Source organism: Capsella rubella, unplaced genomic scaffold, assembly GCF_000375325.1.
Source record: "Capsella rubella cultivar Monte Gargano unplaced genomic scaffold, Caprub1_0 scaffold_6, whole genome shotgun sequence".
NCBI lineage: Eukaryota > Viridiplantae > Streptophyta > Magnoliopsida > Brassicales > Brassicaceae > Capsella > Capsella rubella.
In genome coordinates, this window is record NW_006238918.1 from 12,097,701 (window position 1) to 12,121,531 (window position 23,831).

Below are 23,831 nucleotides of genomic sequence, written 5' to 3' on the forward strand. Positions count from 1 at the left end.
TTTGTTATAGTTAAACAATAAATAGTATTTAATTTTTATAGCAATTATAAATTTATAACATACAATGCAAACATGACAACACGTTTATTTCCTTTTACGGTATAATATTGTATAATTTTAAACTTTTTAAAATTTTGTTTTTGTCGTTAATTTCTCAACTATGTCTAGAACTTAACGGGCAACGGCACTCATATCTCTAGTAAAATTCAATCAATAACGTTTTTTCCTAAGTGACTTGATTACTTGAATACTACGTTTTTTCTATTTTTTGATATTAAAGTCACTAAAAACGTAATTAATTGAGTTTTACGAAAAATAATAGTGTGATTAAGTTCTAAACCATATACTGTTCCAAGTGGAATGTGTGCTAACGGGCTATTAGGTTAGTCTTTTCTCTTTTTGAGGTCAAGAATGATGAAAGAAAAAGAAAAAAAAGTTGAGATTCCTAATTTTCTCAAATGTTGGGTTTTTTAATTCAAATCTAAATGTTTGGGGTCTGATTTACAATATTCTATAATTACGACTACTCATTAAGCAAACTTCTGAAATAAAAATCAGAATCCTCGTGTGTTTTTCTTCAAACAGTTCCATCCTCTTCGCAAGCACTCATATTCCTTCACCTCTAAAAAGCATCCGAAAAAGGTAAATTTCGTCGAGATCGTCTTCTCCTTCTGGTTCCTGCTTCTTCATTCCTCTCATTCCGAAGCTAGATTCGCTTTATTAACGTTCTGATTTCATCAGATCCGATGAAGTATCCATTGCAATTCTCTAGAGATCTAGATGAAACTTTTGTAGCCTTTCACAGTTTCTGGCTCTGAATCCTTAAGATATGGAGCAGTGTTGGTTCAACGATGGTAGATTTTGTTTTTAGCAGATTGATTGTTTGCAATTTTTCCGTTGTGATCTGTCATTTTCATAGCTTAGAAGAGATCTGATCGTATAGTTTTGGATTGGGAATTCAAAATGCGACTTAGAGATTGGTTTTGAGGAAGTATGATTTAGTAATGGAGTCGATTTGGTGGTAGTTGTGTAGAAATCGTTATTTTAGGACCGGTCTTGATGATCTATGATTCTTTTCTTAGATCTTAGTTTATCTGTTCAGAAAAATAAAGATCTTGGTGTGTTCATTGCTGATCTTGTTCCTGAGACTAAAGTGATTTAGTGTTTGTGTTTTCCTAGTGGGTTATAACACTTGGTTTATCACTGTTTCAGGTATATCTTGGTTCAACAACAATGGCAGGAGCTAATGTAAGTACATCTTTTAGCTCATTGAATACTAATTTCTTATGTAACAATAGTACAGATTTGTATGTATGTGTTTGCCTTTCTAGTTTCTGTTGAGATCATACTTGCCGGTATTCATGATGAAACCAAGTCTTGTGATGCTCTACGGTCTGCTACTCTTATGCAATTTGTTGCGTTGTGATGTAGTGAAACGTTTGATAGTTTTCTTGAGTTGAGAAGCCGTCATGTATATTTCTTAGTGTTAGACTCCTTTGTTTGTGTAGAAAAAAAGCTATATCAGTTACTCACCATCTATGGCTTGACCAAAGAGCACCATGGGTTTGATTGGGCTATTTTATCAAGCCATAGATGATGAGTAACTGTTATAGCTTTTTTTATTTGATTGGCTGCTACAAGTACTCTAGAGATTTAGTCTTGTGTGATTGTCAATATGATTGGTGGTCGCTTGACTGGAGATCTTTTTTGGCCTTGCTGTTGTAGAAGTTCAACCTTACATGATCTTTTCATGGATTCTCACGTCTGCTTCTTTCTTAATGCTTGGATGCTGACTGTTTGATTTACAATGAACAGGATTCTTGTCCTTTGGTAAAGAACATTCTTCTTCTAGACTCTGAAGGAAAGCGTGTGGCTGTCAAGTATTACTCAGATGATTGGCCTACTAATGCTGCAAAGTTAGCTTTTGAAAAGTATGTCTTTTCAAAGACCTCCAAGACCAATGCTCGCTCAGAAGGTAAGACCAAATTGAAACTTTCACTCATGCTCATTATTCATATATATGTTGTATCATATATGACTGTGAAAGCTTGATGTGCTTGTTGTTGTCTGTCTACTGGGTTCCCTGACTCCATATCTCCATATTCTCTGTTTGAGATCACTTATATGGTTGTACCTGTGTATAAATTTTTTCTTATTGTTACTTTTTGCAGCGGAGATCACACTGTTGGAGAATAATATTGTAGTCTATAAGTTTGCCCAGGACCTGCATTTCTTTGTTACGGGAGGTGATAATGAAAACGAGCTCATCTTATCATCTGTTCTTCAAGGCTTTTTTGATGCTGTTGCATTACTTCTGAGGTATTTTTCCAGCTTGACAAAAGACTAGCTGCCTCTTCGTGATGAGCGATATACGAAATTTACATTGAGTATGATTTCTCCTGACAGGAACAATGTTGAAAAGATGGAAGCCCTTGAAAACTTGGATCTCATCTTTTTGTGCCTTGATGAGATGGTTGACCAAGGGTATGCTACATATTATTTCAGATAATATCCTACAATATTTCGACTATGTTAAGTTCGGAAATCAGACATTCTTGCCTTCACAATAGTTATACTTATATGCAACTCTTAAACATAGGCGGGTAGAGATAACAAGATTGCTGACTTCAGTTTGCCATTGAAAAAATCTTAGCAATTAGTTCCCTAATATACTGATAGAGTTGAGTTACATTACGGACATAGTGACAGCTGGTATTTAGGGACTGAGAGAACTTATTGTTTGATTTTGGTGAACAACTTCAGGCAATGTTAGTAAGGTGTTCTTGTAGAGTTTAAGGCATGACTATTGTCATTGTCACTATCTTAGATTTGCGAGCTCAGCTACATACCATATGTTGGTTAGTTGATATTAGTTGAGAACTGAATGTTTTAATATTAATTTAGAAATTTCGTTGGGGTGTCTTGGAATTGTTGGGAGTTTAGAGACTTATCTCGTTAATGAAGTCCCTTCTAGACTCTTTGGTGAACTGAATAAATAATGTAATGTGTTTGAATCCCTATCACTATCTTACTCATTGTCTTTTCGAAACATGTTCAGGATGGTACTTGAAACAGATGCTAATGTTATTGCGGGGAAAGTAGCAATGCAAAGCGCAGAAGCAAGTGGTTCACTCTCTGAACAGGTGAGATGCACTATGATTACTAATACTAACTACAACACAACCTTTGACCAAACGCGATTATGCATTTGACCATTTCGTGCTTTTTGAATATGTAGACGTTAACTCAAGCATTGGCAACAGCTCGGGAACACCTCGCAAGAAGTCTTCTTACATAAAATTTCAACATCTTGGGAGCGAATTGGTATATTCATGAGATCCCTTCGTTAACCATATCTGAAATGGTTGCGGTTCATTAGAAATCAATCCTTATTTTCTTACTCTTTCTTTGTTTTTTTTGGTGTGGAATTTTAGATATATTATGCCCCTTCTTGTTTTTCTCTATATGAAAGATGTTATTGCGTATCTTTTTAAGTTGAGGATAAACGTCTGCAGTTATGCACCAGTGATTTCTGAGTTATCTTATTTTGGTTTTTCGTAATTAGTCATTGATAAGATTGTGACATGTGTCGATTGTATCGAATAATATCAATAAGATATTGACACGTGTCAGTTTTAAATTTATTAAAATATTCAAAATAAAAATAGAAAAGTTTCAAATCTATTACAAAAAAACTATACATAAGCAAAAAGTTTTTTTTTTCATGTTAGAAAAAATGTTATTGTATTATTTTTAAAATATTAAATTATTAAGCTAAATTTATTGGGAGTTTTAAAAAGGAAAAAAACCCTAAAAATTCATCATTTATTTTTATTTTGGATGTTTAATATCTGTACTTTTTTAATTAGAATAAAAGTATTTTTTTTTAATTTAATTTTGTTATCAAAAAGTGTTTATTTATTTGACTTTTGGTAAACTCGTACCCACAATGATAAGCCATTTTTGTTTCAATGATACATATAAAAATGCATTTTATATATAATTAGTTCATGTCATTTATAAAAAATCATGTAACTTCTTTTATCCGTTTCCAACAACTTCAACTTCGATTTAATATCTCCGACAATTCTCAAATTTGGTCAGAGATGGTATATATATCACTAGATACCTAGAGACACCATTGGATATCTCATTCTCATCGGCCTTAAATTTCTCTCTCTCCCAAATCTGGGCTTTTCTCTGCTTTTCTCATACTTGACAGCTGGTGTTTCTCTCTTACTTCCCTTCTATGTTGTTGTACTTTTTTTCCCACACTCATTAACCGAAAATTTACACACATACATGTGTTTATGTTTATTCAATGAGGACTATTTTGTATTTTCAAAAAAAAAATGGTCAAAAGTTAGTTTTTCTAATGAGTTTTGAGCAAATAAACCCTTTTATGTAGTCACTTTTTGCAACTCTTCCCTTTATATCTAAACTAGATTCGGACCCGCACGTACGTGCGGGCTTGATTTCAAAAACTAAGTTTGCTATAATGTGTACAAAAATATTACATATATGCAAAGGTTATACTTGTAAACATAATTTTTAGGAATGTCATCAACATTCATAATCTAAACTCGTACCAGTTCAGTATTTGATTTGTTTTTAATTTGGTTAGACGAAAATAAGGAGAAAAAAATTATTTTGTTCTCTGTAAAGACGACTACATAAAAATATTAAAAACGTAGTATAAAAAGAGATTGTATATTTTAGTCTAACAGATAAAAAAACAGGGCAACCATTTAGACTTACACATATGTGTAAGATTTTATTTGTACATATATTTATTTCATATAGTATTTATAACATAAACTTATATTGGTTTGCTTTCATCAAATATGTGAATGTTTAAAAGTTAAAATAATAATCGCTTCACAATAAATTTTTGATCTACATGATAGCAGACCCGGATTGATTGTAAACTGGATTACTAATAAGCTAAATTTCTATTTAACCCATGAACTATCAAATTGGATACAAACAAATACAACAACAACAACAACAAAATTTCCTGACCCGAATGACCTAAATATAAATGTTAGGTAGGTCAAACTCGTTTGCTATGCATGCTCCGCAAAAAAAATAAAATATGTTTAATCCGCAAAAGATCCATTCCGCATAATCCATATTAGTAAATGGTATGTTCGTATACGTTATGTTTGAATTATTACCCCTAAATTTCCGACCCTTATTTATTAGGAATAGTTTTTATTTTCCGTATTACATGTTCTTTTTCTGTACCCATTATTTCATCTAGTTCATAATAGTAAATAGTATGTCGCATATGTCGTGCTTGAATTCCTAATACTCATAATTCATGTTACTCTGAAGTTCGTCTCGTATTTTAGCAGGAATAGTTTAGATAATGATTTTTATTTCAGAATTATGTGTTTCCTTCCCGTACCCATTATTTCATGTCCTAATATTTAAGGTTAACTTATATTGTTTGCTTCCATGTAATTAAAAAATATTTTAGATTTTAAAATTATATATTAGATCAAATATAAAATATATAGTTATATATTTTTTTTCTCTTCAAAACAATTTGTGAATAACCCGCAAACCCGAAGTTTGACCAGTGAAATTATATAGTCATCAGTAAAAATTTTGAAATTAAATTTAGTTCATAATTTAGTTATTCAAAATGTTTCTCTTTTAATAGTGTAGATAGTGTAAACAAATCATACTAAGTTAAAAATAATACGCAATACAACCCTTAACTATTATAAACCAAATGGTGGATTGTCATAACAAGCCCAGTCTGGTCCGGCCCATGATCAAGCCCGGTCCAGCCCTGATGTGTCCCCTGACACCGAGTCACCAAGGCCGCCGTCCGTCCGTCCGAGACCACCATCCGTCCAGCCGCATCCACCATCCGTTCAGGCAAAGTGATCGACCATCGATCAACCCGAGGACAACAATGCGACTTCAAAGCTTCAAGACATCTTCAAGGATCATCAAGAGGAGCAAGACGAGGTCATCTCATGGACTTCTTCAACGATCAACCTTTCGACAAGCCGAGCTTCAACTATTCTCACCAAAGGTTCGTGGAACGCATCCCCACCGAGGAACCTTCGATCATGACAAGCTTTGGGAAAGCTTAGCTCGTGTGCCTTCACCCCCACGCTCGCGTGAAGGCATCCCTAAGACGTTGGTAAGCTGTACTCTTTCTTACCTCGGCTTTTATCCCAATGGGTTTTACCGAGAAGGTTTAACGAGGTAGCGAGTCAATGCATCTCCACTCCGATCCCACTCGACTCTCGGCTTGGAAACGTTAGTAGAAAAGTTTCAGAGCCAAGGAAGTGAAGATCCTAAAGATCCTATCTCCAAGAAGGCATCCACCACCAATAAAGCCTTCTTCATCGATCTTCATCGATCCGTTTCTATTCCTCTCAATTAATTCTTGACCCTTTTACCTTTTTATCGAGAATTACTCGACCTTTTAACCTTTTACCGAGAGAGCCGTTAGAAAACGCACTTTCTCGCTTTTCCTTTGTGTGGAGCTTAACGACCCACGTGTCTAGGGCAACTTTAAGCTCACTTTCTCGATGACTTGTCTAATTAAGGATAAGTATCTCGATTGTAATCAGGACGCTGGAATAAACTACCAAAAATGTTTCCTTTCTTGCGTCTTTCTTCGTTTTCTCGAAAGCTTGGAGCTTAGAAATCAAAAATCCTTGAAGATTCTCGAACCGGGTTTCGTTAATCTTCAAGTTGACCGTATCGTGAGTTCTTTCCATACCTCACGTGTTGTCACTCGATCCACACACATCCATATCGAGGATTCTTTCATTTGTACGAAGGGTTCTCTCCACCCCAAACCTTCCATCGAAGGGTCCGATGGATTCCGAGCCCATTCACCGACCCGCGGTCGTGCCATCGATCATATCGACCATACCCGGGGTTCGTTTAAGTCCGGTCCAGCCCATACTTAGGAGGCTTAACCGTTTCCTATTTGTATTAGGTTTTACTTTTCTCTCTTTGTATTCATCCTTATATAAATGACTCATTACTCATGAATAAAGAAACACTTGAATTCCTTCTAGTTTACAATACGTTATCAGCACGATAGTTCTAAGAACCCTAAAAGTTAAAACCTAAAAACGCCCCCAACCCTAAACCTAAAATCACCACCGATCGTGAAGCACCACCACCGACGGTTCCGGACGAACAAAGCTCGACGTTTTGCTGCTCAAACCACGGAGGTTCTAAGGTCTTCTTTCTCATAGTTCATTCAACCATTTCAGGAGATCAAGGTAAGTGAACTAAAACCCTGAAATCATTATTTCTTGATTATAATCATAAAACCATGTAACCTTGAAACCTGAAATTGTTTAATTGACTGCTTTTTCATATGAAACCATAAAACCCTAAAACCCTAAAATCTGAAATTGTTTGATTGACTTCTTTTTCATATGAAACCCGGTAACCCTAAAACCTTAAAATCTGAAATTGTTTAGGGCCTAATTATTTTCATATGAAACCTGGTAACCCTGAAACCTTAAAACCTGAAATTGTTTATTGCTTGTTATTTTTCATACGAAACTCTGAAACCTTAAAACCCTGAAATCGATTATTGCTTGTTTTTCATATGGATTATTACTTGTTTGATTAATATGAATTTATGAAACCCTAATTTTATTATTAACATGAAAATCGAATATGAATGCATGATCGCCTTAATCTCTCGGGAGATTATTACTTACAATGGGCGTTGAGTACTAAGATTATCCTAAAATCAAAAGGGCTCGGTGAATGTATTGTGAATGAGAATGATGAGCCCGAAGAGAATAGATATAAGGCAATATTAGTTATTCACCATAATCTTTCTGAGAGTCTTAAGGATTAGTACTTGACAGTTGAGAATCTTTTGGACCTTTGGAATGAATTGAAATCGAGATATGATCACCAAAGGACGGTGCTATTACCAAAGGCCATGTATGATTGGAGGAATCTCAGAATCCATGACTTCAAGTCCGAGGATGAATATAATTCAGCCATGTTTAAGATCGATTCTAAGTTGAAACTGTGTGGTGAGGATATAACAGAAAAGGATATGCTTGAAAAGTCCTTTTCTACCTTCCACACAAGTAACATATTGTTGCAACAACAATACCGTGAAAAGGGCTTTGAAACATATGCAATTCTGATCTCTTGTTTATTGCTCACTGAGCAAAACAATGAGTTATTGATGAGAAACAGTGAATTAAGACCTCCTAGATCAACCCCACTTCCTGAAGCCAATGCGGTTGCATCGTCAAAGAAGGAGTCTAATGAATCTAACCACGTCCAAAAAGAGTATAATCAAACCGACCGTGGACGTGGAAGATGGCAAGGACGTGGTCGTGGCCACTTCTACGGTCGAGGACAAGGCCGAAGCCGAGGGTACAATGGTGGTAGAGGCCGAGGCTGTGGTACTTCTTTTAAACCACAAAACTTGAACGCCAAATCAGTATGCCATAGATGTGGAATGGGGAATCATTGGATTAAAACATGTCGGACTCCCTAGCATTTTATTAACCTCTTTTAAGAGAGTATTAAAGGGAAAGATCCGGAAGCCCGCTTGGTCCATTATGACAAAGAATATGATTTTGATCATGACAAAGATGACCTTATGGCATATGAGACTCCCGATTGCCTAGAATGACCAAGATAATTTCGACATCAAGATTTTTATGATTGCTTTCATGATTGCTTTTAAAATTTTATTGCATTGAATTTATTTTCTATTATTGCTTTGAATTTATTTGTCATTGCTTTGAACCTAATAAATTAGATTATATTTTTTATTTAATTATTAAAGATATGATTTTTTTTTTTTTGAAGTATGAATGAATGGTTTCCATGTTGATACTAAGGGCGAATGAAACAAAGAGTTTCTAATAATATTTGAAAATGCCCAAGGCCATAAGAAAGTCTTAAAGACTATACCTGCCATTATGATAGAGGCTAATGCCACGGTAAACAAAGAGTTTACTGAGAGGTTCACTCTTTGGCACGACCGGCTTGGCCATCCCGGTTCAAATATGATGCGAAAATTGATATTAAATACAAATGGGCACACATTGAAAGAAAGAAGAGTTATCCCAAAGAATCTGACGTGTGTAGCATGTTCACAAGGGAAACTCATTATAAGGCCATCACCAGTCAAAGTGATTAAAATACTCTACGTCTAGATAATGCTGGTGAATTCACATCCCAAGCTTTTAATGCTTATTGTATGTCCATGGGGGTAAGTTTAGAACATTCTATGGCACATGTACATACACAAAACAGTTTGGCTGAATCATTTATAAAACGCATATAGATAATTGCTAGACCCTTGCGTATGAGATCAAAACTCCTGACCTCAGCTTGGGGACATGTAGTCTTACATGCAGCCAAGTTAATTCACATCATGCCATCTAGTGAACATAAATATTCCCATCACAATTACTTATGGGTCATGAGCCAGACATATCCCATCTTAAGACATTTGGATGTGTCATTTATGTACCAATTGCACCACCACAGAGAACAAAGATGGGACCTCAAAGGAGGATGAGGATATATGTTGTAGACCAGTTTGAAACGTGGTAGACCAATAAGTTCTAATGATAAGAACCCTTGGAAATTAAAGAAAGGTGTTAAGAATGAATTCGAGGTTGAGGAAACTATGGTTACACAAGACATAAGTGAACCTCAGATACCTAACAATGAGGCTTGGGACGCCAAGCTTCACGGTACTGAAGGTCCTGGTAATAATGAGATCGCGGACAATTATGTTATGTCTGGGATACAATGGAACCGAAAGAATGTCAACATTGATGATATATTTGCATACAAGGTAGCACTTGAACTTAAGGATATAAGCGAGGATCTAGAACCCACATCCATATTAGAGTGCACTCAACGATCAGATTGGATTAAATGGAAAAAGCTATAAACGTGGAGTTAAATTCATTAAGAAGGAGGAATGTCTTTGTTCTAATAGTTCGGACACCTCTTGATATTAAACCAGTTGGACATAAATGGGTCTTGTGAGGAAATATATGAACATGCTGAAATTTTGAGATATAAAGCACGGCTTGTTGCACAAGGACTCTCACAAAGACTAGGAATAGATTATGAGGAGATGTACTCCCCTGTGGTGGATGCTACTACTTTTAGATTCCTAATAAGTCTGGCCATAAGAGAGAAATTAGACTTGCGGTTAATGGATGTAGTAACCACATATTTATATGGTCCACTTGATAATGAGATATATATGAAAGTCCCAGAGGGTATTGAGCTCAAAGATAAAACAAGTTCTTGAGAACATTATTGTATAAAGTTGGATAAATCCCTTTAAGAATTGAAACAATCAGGTCGAATGTGGTATAATAGACTAAGCGAGTACTCAGTGAAAGAGGGCTATAAGAACGACCCATCAGTCTGTGTATATGCATAAGGAAATTTGATAAGGGGTTCGTAATCATCGCGGTGTATGTTGACGACTTGAATATCCTAGGAACCTCTGGAGAATTTTCCAAACAGTTGAATATAGAATATGAGATGAAAGATCTTGGAAAACAAAGTTTTGTTTGGGATTACAACTTGAGTACATTAATAATGGAATCCTTTTGCATCAAATGGCATATATAAAAATGTACTCAAAAGATTTAATATGGATCAATCTCACCCATTGACTAGCCCCATGGTTGTGAGATCTCTTGATTTGGATACAGATCCATTTGGTCCTAAGAGAGAGGATGAAGAAGTCCTCAGTTCCGAAGTGCCATTGGAGCTTTAATGTATCTGGCGAGCCACACTAGGCCAGATATATGTTTTACCGTGAATTTATTATCAAGATTTAGCTCATGTCCGATCTAAAGTCACTGGAATATGATTAAACATATTCTTTGTTACCTACAAGGAACAAAATATTTAGGTCTATTTTATACTAACCAACCCAAAGAGGGGTTAATTGGTTTTGCTGATGCAGGTTATCTCTCGGATCTACACAATTGTCGGATCTCAGACGGGTTATGTTTTTACCCATGGTGGTACGACTATATCTTGGCGATCCATGAAGCAAACGATCGCAGCCACATCGTCCAACCATGCTAAAACTTTTGCGATGCATGAGGTCAGCCGTGAATGTGTTTGGTTCAGATCCATGACTCAACACATTAGAATCGATTGTGGGATGTCCGAAGGAAAGGCAGCGCCAACAATCATGTATGAGGACAATGCAGCATGCATAGCTCAGCTTAAAGACAGATACATCAAAGGAGATAGGCACTCACGAGTTACAAAGCTGGAGAGGTCCAAGTAGAACAAGTTCAATCATGTGACAATTCAGCGGATCTATTCACCAAGCCGCTTCCAACCTCTACATTCAAGAAACTTACATATCATATTGGAATGCGCCGATGGAAAGATGTTTAGTGAGGTTCAAAACAGGGGGAGTAATATGCGTTGCACTCTTTTTCCTTCACCATGGTTTTATCTCATTAGGTTTTCCTGGTAATGTTTTAATAAGGCTACATCCAAAGCGTATTATGAGCTCTAATGGTTATGATATCCAAGGGGGAGTGTTATAAATCAAATGGTGGATTGTCATAACAAGCCCAGTTCGGTCCGTCCCATGATCAAGCTCGGTCCAGCCCATACTTAGGAGGCTTAACTTTTTCCTATTTGTATTAGGTTATACTTTTCTCCCTTTGTATTCATCCTTATATAAAGGACTCATTACTAATGAATAAAGAGACACTTGAATTCCCTCTACTTTACAACATTAACGTATGATTTCTAAATATATAAAGCCCCTTAAAGACTTAATTTTGGGGATTTATTTTTTAATGTCAAGACATGTTTTCTGTAGTTTTAAAGATTTGGATCTTTCAACCCTACCTAATGTTTTGTTTTATTGGTTTTCAAGATTTATTACAACTTGAAAACATATATGTGGTCAACAAAGTTTAAGTTTTCTATTTTGTTTAAAAACAAAATTTAAGTTACATAATGATGACAACTATGTATATCACATAGCTACATGAAGTAGATTTGGTCAATAAAGAGAGAGATTTCAGGTTGTGACTATTGGGATTTGTTAGACTTACCCATCTTTTAATATTAAAAAAAGATTGGCTAAAATTAATAGAATCGAAAATTTCCTAAACCCAAACAAAATGGAATTTTAAGAGATTTGAGATTTATTGAGTTTTTAAATTATTTTGATGATTTTAGGGAAGTTCATAAGATTTTTGTAAAATCCTTTCAAATCTCAACAAAAACCATGAGAATTGGATTTCTGTATTCTTAACTAAGGAAATCTTCTCAAATCCTCTGAATTCCTTCAAAATCATTAAAAGCCAAATTCACAAATTGTTTTCAATAACAATGAATTTTAAGGTGGATTTTGAAATCATTAGTTCAATAACAGTGGATTTCATGAGACTTTTTAAAATTTATGTTTCAATAACACTGGATTTAAAATTCATGTTTGTTCTACACAAATCTCTCACAATTCTACTTTAAATACACCCCCCCCCCCCAAATTTTCCTGAATATTTGGGAATATTTACAGTATTACATTTTGGTAGTTTACTATGATATAAATTATTAAATGTTTTGATGGACACTGGATTCTTCTATAATCTATATGTTAACATAATTTACAAATTTTGGTATACCCTTTAATATACATTATGAATTATGAATATATTTATTCTAAAACGTAATGATTATTGTTATAATATACATTATGATTTATGAATATATATATACTAACTGAAAGGTCAATAGGAAATTATTAATCTGCCGCTGTACATTATCTTGATTAATGTTAAAAATTTTAAAGGCGAGCTTTCTATTTTTCTGAACCTCTAGCCATATGTAGTAACACGTTAGAGGCTAAAAACACAAAACACTTACTGTGGTTATTATAGGCTCAAAGAGGATTATTAGACTCAATGCTCAATCAATTGATTAACTACTCATAATCAATCAATCAACGTCCACAAAATGCATAGTCTAGCAATCTTCAACACACATCACAAAAATTCAAATTAACTCCCATAAATTAAAAGAAAAAAATTCCTAGCTACACGAAGCATAGAGTAATAGATAGTCACACATGCCAAGTATATTATTGTACACTCAGCTACACGAAATAGATGTATTGCATGGTCACATATCAACTATACATTGTCATATGGTCAACATTATAGAAATATAATTCCAGTATACCAATAAACTGACTCCGACAAAGACCAGTGTTGACACTGGCGTTGACCGATTGTTGACAAAAAAAAGTTCCAATTTTTTTTTATATTCTTATTTATACTTATAAATTATAAACATTACTTTTTTTTATATTAAACTGGTTGTGATTGTGAATAATTAAAATATATTCAATATATATGTATATATTTTGTATATATCTTTATTGTCTTCATTTTTATAGTAATTAGTTATTTTATAATTTAAAAGCTAAATTAATTGTACCCACTCAATCATATTAATGTAAAATATAATAATAATTTAAAATTTTTGGTTTACTTAAAAAAACATTTTTTTGAAACAGAAAAAAATCTTAGAAAGCAATATTTATAAGGAACAAAGAGAATACATAATAGTTAATAGAGTAAATAGTGAATAATATATATATTTTTGTAAAAAATATTGAGTTAGATTTTCTCAATCTCTTAATAATTAATTATAGAGAATATATACAAAATAATCTTGGATTCAAAAAGAATTAGGAAAGTAGCAATGGTGTCATAGGCTTTCTCTCTCCTCAGTTGCAATTACTGTTATCCTCATTACATATACGTATTGCATGTTATTTTTCAAAATCACATAAACATTTGTAAAAATAAATAGACCAAATTAAGGAAATAAAAAAAATTATATTTTGGTTTGGGTTGACAAAATAGTGGTTAGGGTTTAGATTTTGTAATTAGACAAATTATATTTCGGTTTGGGTTGATAAAATACTGGTTAGGGTTTAGATTGTTTAATTAAACAAAATTATATTTCGGTTTGGGTTGACAAAATAGTTGTTAGGGTTTAAATTTTGTAATTAGATGAAATTATATTTCGGTTTGGGTTGATAAAATACTGGTTAGGGTTTAAATTTTTTAATTAAACAAATTAATATTAAAATCACATTGTTTCTTTAATAACACTTTTCTTTTTTTAGTATGACATGTTTTATCCAGAAATAACAGATACGACGTTGCATCTTTGTCTAGTCTTGAAAGGTAATTTTGATATTTCACCTCTCTGAAAAAGGCTATTTTCCTAAGTTTTTGAGTCAAAGGCTATTTTCTTAATTTTTTTTGGGTCAAAGGCTATCTACCAATGACCCCCTTAATTATATTGGTAATCTCTTAAAATTTTAGTTTCATTGGTAATCTAATAGATTTTCTTTTTCTTACTAAATAGATTATTGGCATTTTTGGTGATATTTTAATTAAAAAAGCAACTTTCCTAAACAAATATAGGCATAATAAGACATGTTGAATGTTTCTTATAAATACACCAAACTACACATCAGAAACCATAATAAAAAAAAAACAAAAAAAAACAAGCAAACATGAACAAATCAATCTTTGTTGTTTGTATCAGCTTATTGGTTGTTCTGACCCCAACTCACAATGCTAAAATGATGATTTACCCGAACGGTGATAGACACTGCGCGATGGCGCAAGGCCAAGTGTTAAGTGCATGCGGCTTGCAACTAGCCAACGACGGAGTACATCCTGGTGATTGTTGCTATGTTATAAACGATGTAAACAGAGAAGTACAAACTCAACAAGCTCGTATATGGCTTTGCAAATGTTTCCAAGAAGCAATAAAGGTGTATGGCTATACAAAACTTATTGGTATGCCTGAAAAATGTAACATTCCAAACGCTGTGCCTTTTGATCCAAATATGGATTGTGCCCAGGCCTAAGCCCATTTGGGATTGAAGTACATGAATAAATTATTATAAAAAAATATGTAAGATTTTCATATTATTATTGTTATTATTAATACTCCAAATGAAAATATGATATTGTATTATCTCTATATTAGTAAAAGAGAAGTACAAAATAGAATACGATCGGGTCAAAATTAAAATATTAACCTGATTTTAACAATTAGATACTTTAAAATTGAATATTAAATTGGGTTTGCATACATACACCGGATACTTTCCATATCTACATTTCAAATTATATTATTTCCATAACTAATTTTATGATTTCCTAATAAATCTCTAACTAAACAATTATTATTCTTCTTTACCTTTTATTTGATATTATTTTTAATTTATGATATTATACTATATAATAAAAATATTTAATAAAATTGAATTATTTTTTTGCATATGTTGCAATTTGAATTTTTCAAAACGGACATATAATATTTTGGAGAATGATTTAAAATCAGTATAAGTATGACCAATATTAAAACCATTGTTATATGAGCATATTTAAAAGTTTCAAAAGTTTTAAAATATTATAATTAAAAGGTTCTAATATATAAAAATTTAGAATTTAAAATATTTTTAAAAAAAAATTGGAGACATAGATGTAATTTTGGAGACATAATTTTTATTGATAAAATATATTACATATTAAACTATGTAAATTTTAGATAGTTTGCGGGTAGTTTGTTAAAATCACAATTATAATTGTAAAGCAAGTTATGAATAAATTTTTTTAAAATGCATTCTGTAACGGGTTGGTCCTTCAAAAAATATATTGTAAGTATGTAATTTTTACATATATTCTACTTCTACTACAAAAATGGTCAAGTTGAATAATTTGTCGAAAAATATTAACTGTTTTTTAATTGTATCAAAACTCAATGTATTATTATTTACTCGCTTTTCTTTTATTTATTTTATTTAAACTTATTACATAAATATATGATTCCCCGTAATCGACTGCATTGCAATAACATTAAAATGTAACATATTGTAATCCGTTAAAGGTTGTATATACGTAATTATTTCTCCCGCGTTGTAGCGCGGGTCCAAACCTAGTTATATGGTTATAGCGGTTCGAGTGTTTTAGAAAGACCCTGACCGTCTTTTTTCTTCTTTGCATACATAACTAAACTGGATTAAACCACATTCCGATTAAACTGGACCAAAACAATTTAAACCATCTAACCCGGATTAACCCAACTTAACCAACTAAACCAGATTAAAGTAATTGAACCAATCAGACATAAATTTCAGCTTAATACCAGATTAAAGTAATTGAACCAATCAGACAGAAATTTCAGCTTAAACTAGATATCCATAATCAATTTAATCAAATAAATTATCCAACCCAACAGGAAACCAACGGAAGACAAATAAAACATCAATCCAACATCCCTTACTAATAAACCATCAATCATCCAGAAATAGCAGAATCAACCTAGCTTGCTTCTAAATTCCATAACTAGCATTCCTAACAATGTCAATACAAAATACATAAAACATTCAGCGAGCTCTTAGATAATTCTTCTCTCCTCGCCCTGATTCCACGATCACACCTTGCTTTTACTTGTATCACAAAACAAATGCATAAGTATTTCCAGAAATACTTAGTGAGATACTCATCCCAACTACTAGGCTATACACACAAGCAGTATCAATCATACTTAGGCAATCACACAACGCATATACCCAACAAACAACAAACTCAGCCGCTGAGGACTAGTATCAATTGACACCCTCCTGGTGTCGGTCGTCAACAGACACCTCTGAAACCCAAAATGACGAATACTGTCGATCGTCACTCGCCACTATCCTCGCGACACAGATTGCAGGTGTCGAACGACACCCACCACTGGTGTCGATCGACATCGAAACCCTAACATCACTCCAGTTGATTTTTCTCGACGGATCTCCGTTTCCTTGCAAACTATGGACGATAATGACTCTCCAGAGGAACGTTCAAAGGTGTAACAACCCGTCCAGGTGGGAACTCCTACCACATGGCACACCCCGCCAAATGGTAGCCTTACAGCGCTGCAGCGCATCGACCCTAACCTCTCTCCTGGGGGCCCAAACTGCGCAGCCCATTTGCTCGCAGCCTCCTGACCCACCAGGTAGGTTATTGGTGCGCCTGGCGTTCCTCGAACCCAGGTCCTCACCCTTTAACAACCTTCCCACTTTGAATTTGGATTAATACTCAGTGAGTTATATGCAGTTTGGTGAGACGCGTTTTCTCTGTTGCGAACTGGGATCAGCGGAGTTTGTAAGTGCGATCGTGGATTGATCGTTTCTCCGATCGGCACCAAATTTTGTAGGGGGCTTCGTGACGTCTGGATCTTGCTTTTCACCGTAGGGATTAAGAAGTTAACGGTTAGTTTATGTTTTAGGGCTTCGTTTTTGCGGCTGTAGTTTTTTTGATGTTTCTGTCCTTTTGGTTCTTAGAGATTTGTGTTTGTGTGGTTTGTTGTAGGGCGTTGTTTGGCTGTTGCAGTCACGAAGAGAGTATTTCCTGGTTGTTTTTGTAACTCAAATCACCTTGTTAAGGTGAGTGCGTGACCATGAGCTTATCTAAGCGATTGGGATTGAGTGACTTGTTGTGTGATGATTTGTAGGTGAACTGGATGTGTTATTGGATGTTTAGCTTGCTGGATGGTTTGTTTTTGTTATATATGTGGGTGTTATCTCATTGCTTGTGTGTATAGCTCGTAGATGGGAGGATCGCCCTCACTAAGTATTTATGAAATACTTATGCATCTCTTTCTTTGATGCAGGTAAAAGCAAAGTGTGATCCGTGGAATCATGGCGAGGAGAGGAGGATGATCTAGGCACTCATTGGTGTTTTAGATTATTGTTGGATTTGTTAGGGTGTTAGAATGGAATTTAGAAACATGTTAGGAGGATCATGTTTTGGAATAATGTTTGGTTGAACTTGTTGGTTTAATAGAATCGTATTATTGGATTTTTGGTTAAGTCTTCCGCTGGATAATATTGTTGGTTTACTTTAATGAGATTGCTTGGTTTAATTGATTTAAATTATTATGGCCGGTTTAGCTGGTTCGAATTAATTGGGTTAATCCGGTTTGCATGTTTAAAAGAAAAAAATGGGATGGGTTCTTTCAATTTGGTATCAGAGCATTTACGGTTCTAGGACAAGATTTAATTGGTAAAAATTGTGATGTGATGTGTGAATTTCATTGATGAAGAATGATGATGTGAATTTCATGCTGATTGATTGTGTGTTTAATCAATTGTGTGAGCATGGAGACCTAGATCATCCTCTTGAGACTTCAATGAGATTCCACGGTAAGTTGTGTCGTTTGGTGATTTGTTTGGTGTTCTTAGCCTTCTGTTGTGTTGCAGATGGTTAGAGGTGGAGCTGTCGGTCGTGGTCGTGGTCGTGGTCGTGGGCGTGGTCGCGGTAGGGGGCGTGGTGTTGCCTCGCGTAGCGACACGAGTGTGGGCCGGAATGCTACGGCCGATTTTGTTAGTGAGTCCCAGTCGCATCAGGACGGGCCCGTGGGTGGTGAGAGTGTGAGTGCCGTGGGAGCCGGTTCGTCCGGGATCGGTACTAGTGTTGTTGGAAACCCGGTTGGGGGTGTTCCAACAGGTGCAGCCCAGGGTCAGAATGATCGGCTTGCGGATTTACTGACGCAGCTCTTGGAGCGGTTACCGGGTGTGGTACCGCCGGTGCAGGCTCCTGTTGGACCTGAGTTGCAGGCTCATGTTGGGCCTGAGTTGCAGGCTCCTGTTGGGCCTGAGGTGCAGGTTCCTCTTGGGCCTGGTGTGCAGCCTGTTTTTGGGGTTGTACCGCATGAGGGGGTAGGTGCGGTGGTCGAGCAGCCGTACTACCTGCGGATGTTGGAGCAGCTGCAACGGTTCGGGATGGCCTTGTTCTTCGGAGGTTCCGACCCGGCTGTAGCGGATGAGTGGCGGGTGCGATTGGAGCGGTATTTCCAGTCGATGAGGTGCCCAGAGGCGTATCGGGTGGACCTAGCGGCCCACTACTTGGCGGGTGATGCACATTTGTGGTGGCAGAGTGTGCTGGCCAAGAGGGGGCAGGGATTGTCGGTGTGGGGAGATTTCTTGGCAGAGTTTAATGCCAAGTATTTTCCGGCGGAGGCATTAGACCGGATGGAGTCGCAGTTCCTGGCGTTGACTCAGGGCGAGCGGTCGGTGCGGGAGTACGACTCGGAGTTCAGCCGACTCTTGGTGTACTCGGGGTGTGCGGGAGATCCTGAGCAGATGCAGGTGCGTCGGTTCATGAAGGGTCTGAGCCCTGACATGAGGGTACGGTGCAAGGTGCGGGCATATGCATCGCGTGTGGAGCTGGTTGAGGTGGCGGCGGGGATCGAGGACGAGTTGAGGAGTCACGGGGTGATTCCTAGTCCGTCGACGCAGCCGAAGAAGACCCAGCCGCAGTCGGTTCCGAGCAGGGGTGGCAAACCTGCTCAGGGACAGAAGAGGAAGTGGGATGACACTTCCATGGTGAGTCAGGGTAATCGGATGTGCTTCAGGTGTGGGAGCACGGATCATAGGGTGGCGAGCTGCCCGAAGAAGGGCGAGCCGTGGGTGGATACCCGTGTCTGTTATCACTGCAGAGAGACGGGGCACATCAAGACGAGGTGTCCTAAGTTGCAGCAGATGGCGGTAGCAGCGGTGCAGCCGGTGATGCAGCCAGTGGTGCAGCAGTGGGTGCAGCCAGGATTGCAGCCGGCAGGGCAGTCGTTGGCTCAGCTGGGAGCACCGCCGGTGGCACAGATCGAGGGATCGAGGGGGTATACGACCGTGGAGACAGGAGAGCCAAGCACTGGACGGCCGATCACAGGTTTAATTCTAAGACTCACTCGATTTCCTTTCGTTGTTTTAGAATTTGTGTTGTTTTCCTGTGATTTTGGGGTGGGCGGTCTTAGTGAAAAGGGTTTGTTTAGGGACCCTGTTGGTGGGCGGGTTCTTGTCCCACGTGATGTTTGATTCTGGAGCTACGAATAGCTTCATTACCCAAGAGTGCGCGACGGGTGGTAACATCCGAAGAGATCCCGATGGTTGTTATGGAGCCGTTAGAGTCGCAGGAGGCGGTTTGCTAGCGGTTCAGGGGCGGGCTAATGGTGTGGATGTACAGATTGCGGGAGAGTCGATGCCAGCAGATCTGTACATTAGTCCGGTGGAGTTGTATGATTTAATTCTGGGCATGGATTGGTTGGACCGGCACAGAGTTCATCTAGATTGTCACCGGGGGAGATTATACTTCGAGCGTCCCGGACCGAAGATGTATTTCCAGGGTGTGAGACCGATTTCGGGGAGTTTAGTGATTTCGGCGATTCAGACGGATAGGATGATCCGAAAGGGGCGGGAAGCTTATTTGGCTACGATTGTCATGCCAGAGACGGTCGATGAGTTAGCAGTGGATAAGATCCGGGTGGTCCAAGAGTTCGAGGATGTGTTTCAGTCGTTAAAGGGGTTACCACCATCTCGGTCTTATCCCTTCACGATTGAGTTGGAGCTCGGGACAACGCCGTTGTCTAAGGCTCCGTACCGGATGGCTCCAGCAGAGATGGCTGAGCTGAAGAAACAGTTAGAGGATCTGCTGGGCAAGGGTTTCATCCGTCCTAGTGTTTCACCGTGGGGAGCACCGGTGTTATTCGTTAAGAAGAAGGATGGGAGTTTCCGGCTGTGTATCGATTACAGGGGACTTAACCGAGTCACGGTGAAGAACAAGTATCCTTTGCCGCGGATTGACGAGTTGTTGGACCAGTTGAGGGGAGCTACGTGGTTCTCTAAGATTGATTTGGCGTCGGGTTACCATCAGCTTCCTATCGACGAGGCGGATATCCGTAAAACGGCGTTCAGGACGAGGTATGGGCATTATGAGTTCGTGGTGATGCCTTTCGGGTTGACTAATGCACCAGCGGCGTTCATGAGGCTGATGAACAGCGTGTTCCAGGCGTTTCTGGATGAGTTTGTTATCATCTTCATTGATGATATCCTGGTGTATTCTAAGAGTCTTGAGTAGCACGAGGTACACTTGCGGGCAGTGTTGGAGAAGCTGCGGGAGCAGAAGCTGTATGCTAAGCTGAGCAAGTGCAGTTTCTGGAAGAGAAAGATGGGTTTTCTGGGTCATATCGTGTCTGCAGAGGGAGTTTCTGTGGATCCAGAGAAGATTGAGGCTATCAGAGATTGGCCTAGACCGCAGAATGCCACAGAGATACGGAGTTTTCTAGGATTGGCGGGTTACTACAGACGGTTTGTGAAGGGCTTTGCCAGTACAGCTCAGGCAATGACCAAGCTGACGGGGAAGGATGTTCCTTTTGTGTGGACTCCTGAGTGTGAGTAGGGTTTCGCTCAACTCAAGGAGATGTTGACGAGTACGCCGATTTTGGCTTTACCGGAGCAGGGAGAGCCGTATGTGGTGTACACGGACGCTTCGGGAGTTGGTTTGGGTTGTGTGTTGATGCAGCAGGGTAAGGTGATCGCCTATGTTTCGCGGCAGTTGCGGAAGCATGAGGGCAACTACCCTACTCATGATTTGGAGATGGCAGCGGTGGTCTTTGCTCTGAAGATTTGGAGATCTTATCTGTATGGAGCGAAGATTCAGGTGTTTACAGATCATAAGAGTCTGAAGTATATATTCACGCAGCCTGAGTTGAACTTGAGGCAGAGGCGCTGGATGGAGTTGGTTGCAGACTATGATCTGGAGATAGCTTACCATCCCGGTAAGGCTAATCTGGTTGCAGATGCTCTGAGCCGAAAGCGAGCGGCTTCAGCTCGAGGGCAGGATATGGAGACCTTGGTGGGAGAACTTAGCACCTTGCGGTTGTGTGCTATTTCTCAGGAGCCACTAGGGTTAGAAGCAGCTAACCGAGCAGACCTTCTGACCAGGGTTCGAGCGGCTCAGGAGAAGGATGCAGGGCTGGTTAATGCTTCTAAGGATACTGAATCAGAGTATCAGGTTGCAGCCAATGGGACTATCCTTGTGCATGGGCGAGTTTGTGTGCCCAAGGATGAGGAGTTGAGACGAGAGATCTTGAGTGAGGCTCATGCGAGTAGGTTCTCTATTCATCCAGGAGCGACCAAGATGTACCGAGATCTGAAGAGGTATTATCTTTGGGTCGGGATGAAGAGAGACGTAGCTAAATGGGTCTCTGAGTGCGATGTATGTCAGCTAGTGAAGGCTGAGCGTCAGGTGCCGAGTGGATTATTGCGGAGTCTCCCTATCCCAGAGTGGAAATGGGACATGATCACGATGGATTTCGTGGTAGGGTTGCCAGTGTCTCGGTTCAAGGATGCCATTTGGGTCATTGTGGACCGTTTGACTAAGTCTGCACATTTCTTGGCTATCAAGAAAACCGATGGAGCGGTAGTGCTAGTTAAGAAGTATGTGCAGGAGATTGTGAGACTTCATGGAGTACCGGCCAGTATTGTGTCAGACCGGGATTCGAAGTTCACTTCGGCGTTCTGGAAGGCTTTACAGAAGGAGATGGATACTAAGGTGCATTTGAGCACGGCTTACCACCCTCAGACAAACGGGCAGTCTGAGCGGACCATTCAAACACTTGAGGATTTGTTGAGGATGTGTGTGTTAGACTGGGGTGGTCAGTGGGCAGATCACTTGAGCTTGGTGGAGTTTGCTTATAATAATAGCTACCAGGCGAGTATTGGGATGGCTCCTTATGAGGCGTTGTATGGGAGGCCATGTCGGACACCTCTATGCTGGACTCAAGTGGGGGAGAGGAGTATTTATGGTGCGGATTTTGTTCGGGAGACTTCAGAGAAGATTCGGGTTCTGAAGCTGAACATGAGAGAGGCGCAGGATAGGCAAAAGTGTTATGCTGATAAGAGGCGTAAGGAGTTGGAGTTTGAGGTTGGAGATATGGTGTATCTCAAGATGGCGATGTTGTGTGGTCCTAACAGGTCCCTTACCGAGACTAAGCTGAGTCCGAGGTTTATGGGTCCTTTCAGGATTGTGGACCGGGTTGGACCGGTGGCTTATCGGTTGGAGTTACCTGAGGTAATGCATGCATTTCATAAGGTATTCCACGTGTCGATGCTGAGGAAGTGTCTTCACAAGGATGATGAGGTGTTAGCTACGATCCCGGCAGATCTTCAGCCTACCATGACCTTGGAGGCGAGGCCAGTGAGGGTTCTCGAGAGGCGGGTAAAGGAACTTCGACGTAAGAAGATTCCTTTGATGAGAGTCCAGTGGGACTGTGATGGAGTCTTGGAGGAGACTTGGGAGCCAGTGGCCAGGATGAAGGCAAGGTTCCGGAAGTGGTTTGACAAGCAGGTCGAGGAGTAGACCGTTGGCTTGTTTTGTTTTGACTTTTGTTTTGGTTGTATCTCTTTTGTATATTCATTTTTGGTGTAATGATTATGACATTAGAGATTAATAAGATGAGTATTTCTTGGATTTGACTTGTTGTGTCATGTGTAAGAGAAATATGTGCGAGTTTCTAAAAATAGAAAGTGTCGGGTTTGACGGTTCTATTTTTGGAAAGTCTCGGGGTGGTGGTTAGTATAGCATTGCGATGCTATAAGTGGACCACGGGAGGTATATCTGATCGAGAGTTATGCTCGGGGGCGTTTAGACTTATTTGCTCGGATATGATGTGATAGCCTCGGATGACGATTCGAGTGCACGCTTGAGGGTGACGACCCGAGAGCGAGCGTGAGACTTCCCGGATACCGTAGCTAGAAGGCGGGTGGCCTAATAGTGAGCCGGTATGACTTGAGGGTTGCGACCTGAGAGCGGGGGGGAGTGGTGAGACTTCCTGGATACCGTAGTCTAAGGCAGAGGCCTGAGGACGAGCCGGTATGATTCATGGGTTGAGACCTGTGGACGGGGGAAGTGGGTGAGTATGAGCAAATAGGGTCTAGAACGTGAGTA

At 38.5% G+C, this 23,831-nt stretch overlaps 2 protein-coding genes across 2 annotated transcripts; both read left to right on the forward strand.

Moving 5' to 3' along the window:
- The first annotated feature begins 575 nt into the window (after positions 1-575).
- Positions 576-3,561, forward strand: LOC17882604 (coatomer subunit zeta-3). The gene is made up of 7 exons (XM_006286327.2): positions 576-642; positions 1,213-1,248; positions 1,816-1,975; positions 2,172-2,319; positions 2,407-2,484; positions 3,059-3,143; positions 3,239-3,561. The coding sequence occupies exons 2-7, from the start codon at positions 1,234-1,236 to the stop codon at positions 3,296-3,298; spliced, it is 546 nt and encodes a 181-aa protein (XP_006286389.2). The 5' UTR covers positions 576-642; positions 1,213-1,233; the 3' UTR covers positions 3,299-3,561.
- Positions 3,562-14,528: 10,967 nt separating this feature from the next.
- Positions 14,529-14,969, forward strand: LOC17884635 (non-specific lipid-transfer protein 15). Its single transcript, XM_006288975.2, has one exon. It carries the CDS (start codon positions 14,570-14,572, stop codon positions 14,927-14,929), a length of 360 nt encoding a protein of 119 aa, XP_006289037.2. The 5' UTR covers positions 14,529-14,569; the 3' UTR covers positions 14,930-14,969.
- Positions 14,970-23,831: the final 8,862 nt, after the last annotated feature.

Bases quoted from the DNA above. Each gene is read 5' to 3' on its own strand.
- LOC17882604 (XM_006286327.2), top strand. The intron at 2,320-2,406 runs GTATTTTTCCAG...TTCTCCTGACAG, and splicing joins GCTGTTGCATTACTTCTGAG to GAACAATGTTGAAAAGATGG. The intron at 2,485-3,058 runs GTATGCTACATA...AAACATGTTCAG, and splicing joins GATGAGATGGTTGACCAAGG to GATGGTACTTGAAACAGATG.
- LOC17884635 (XM_006288975.2), top strand. From the start codon at position 14,570: ATGAACAAATCAATCTTTGTTGTTTGTATCAGCTTATTGGTTGTTCTG.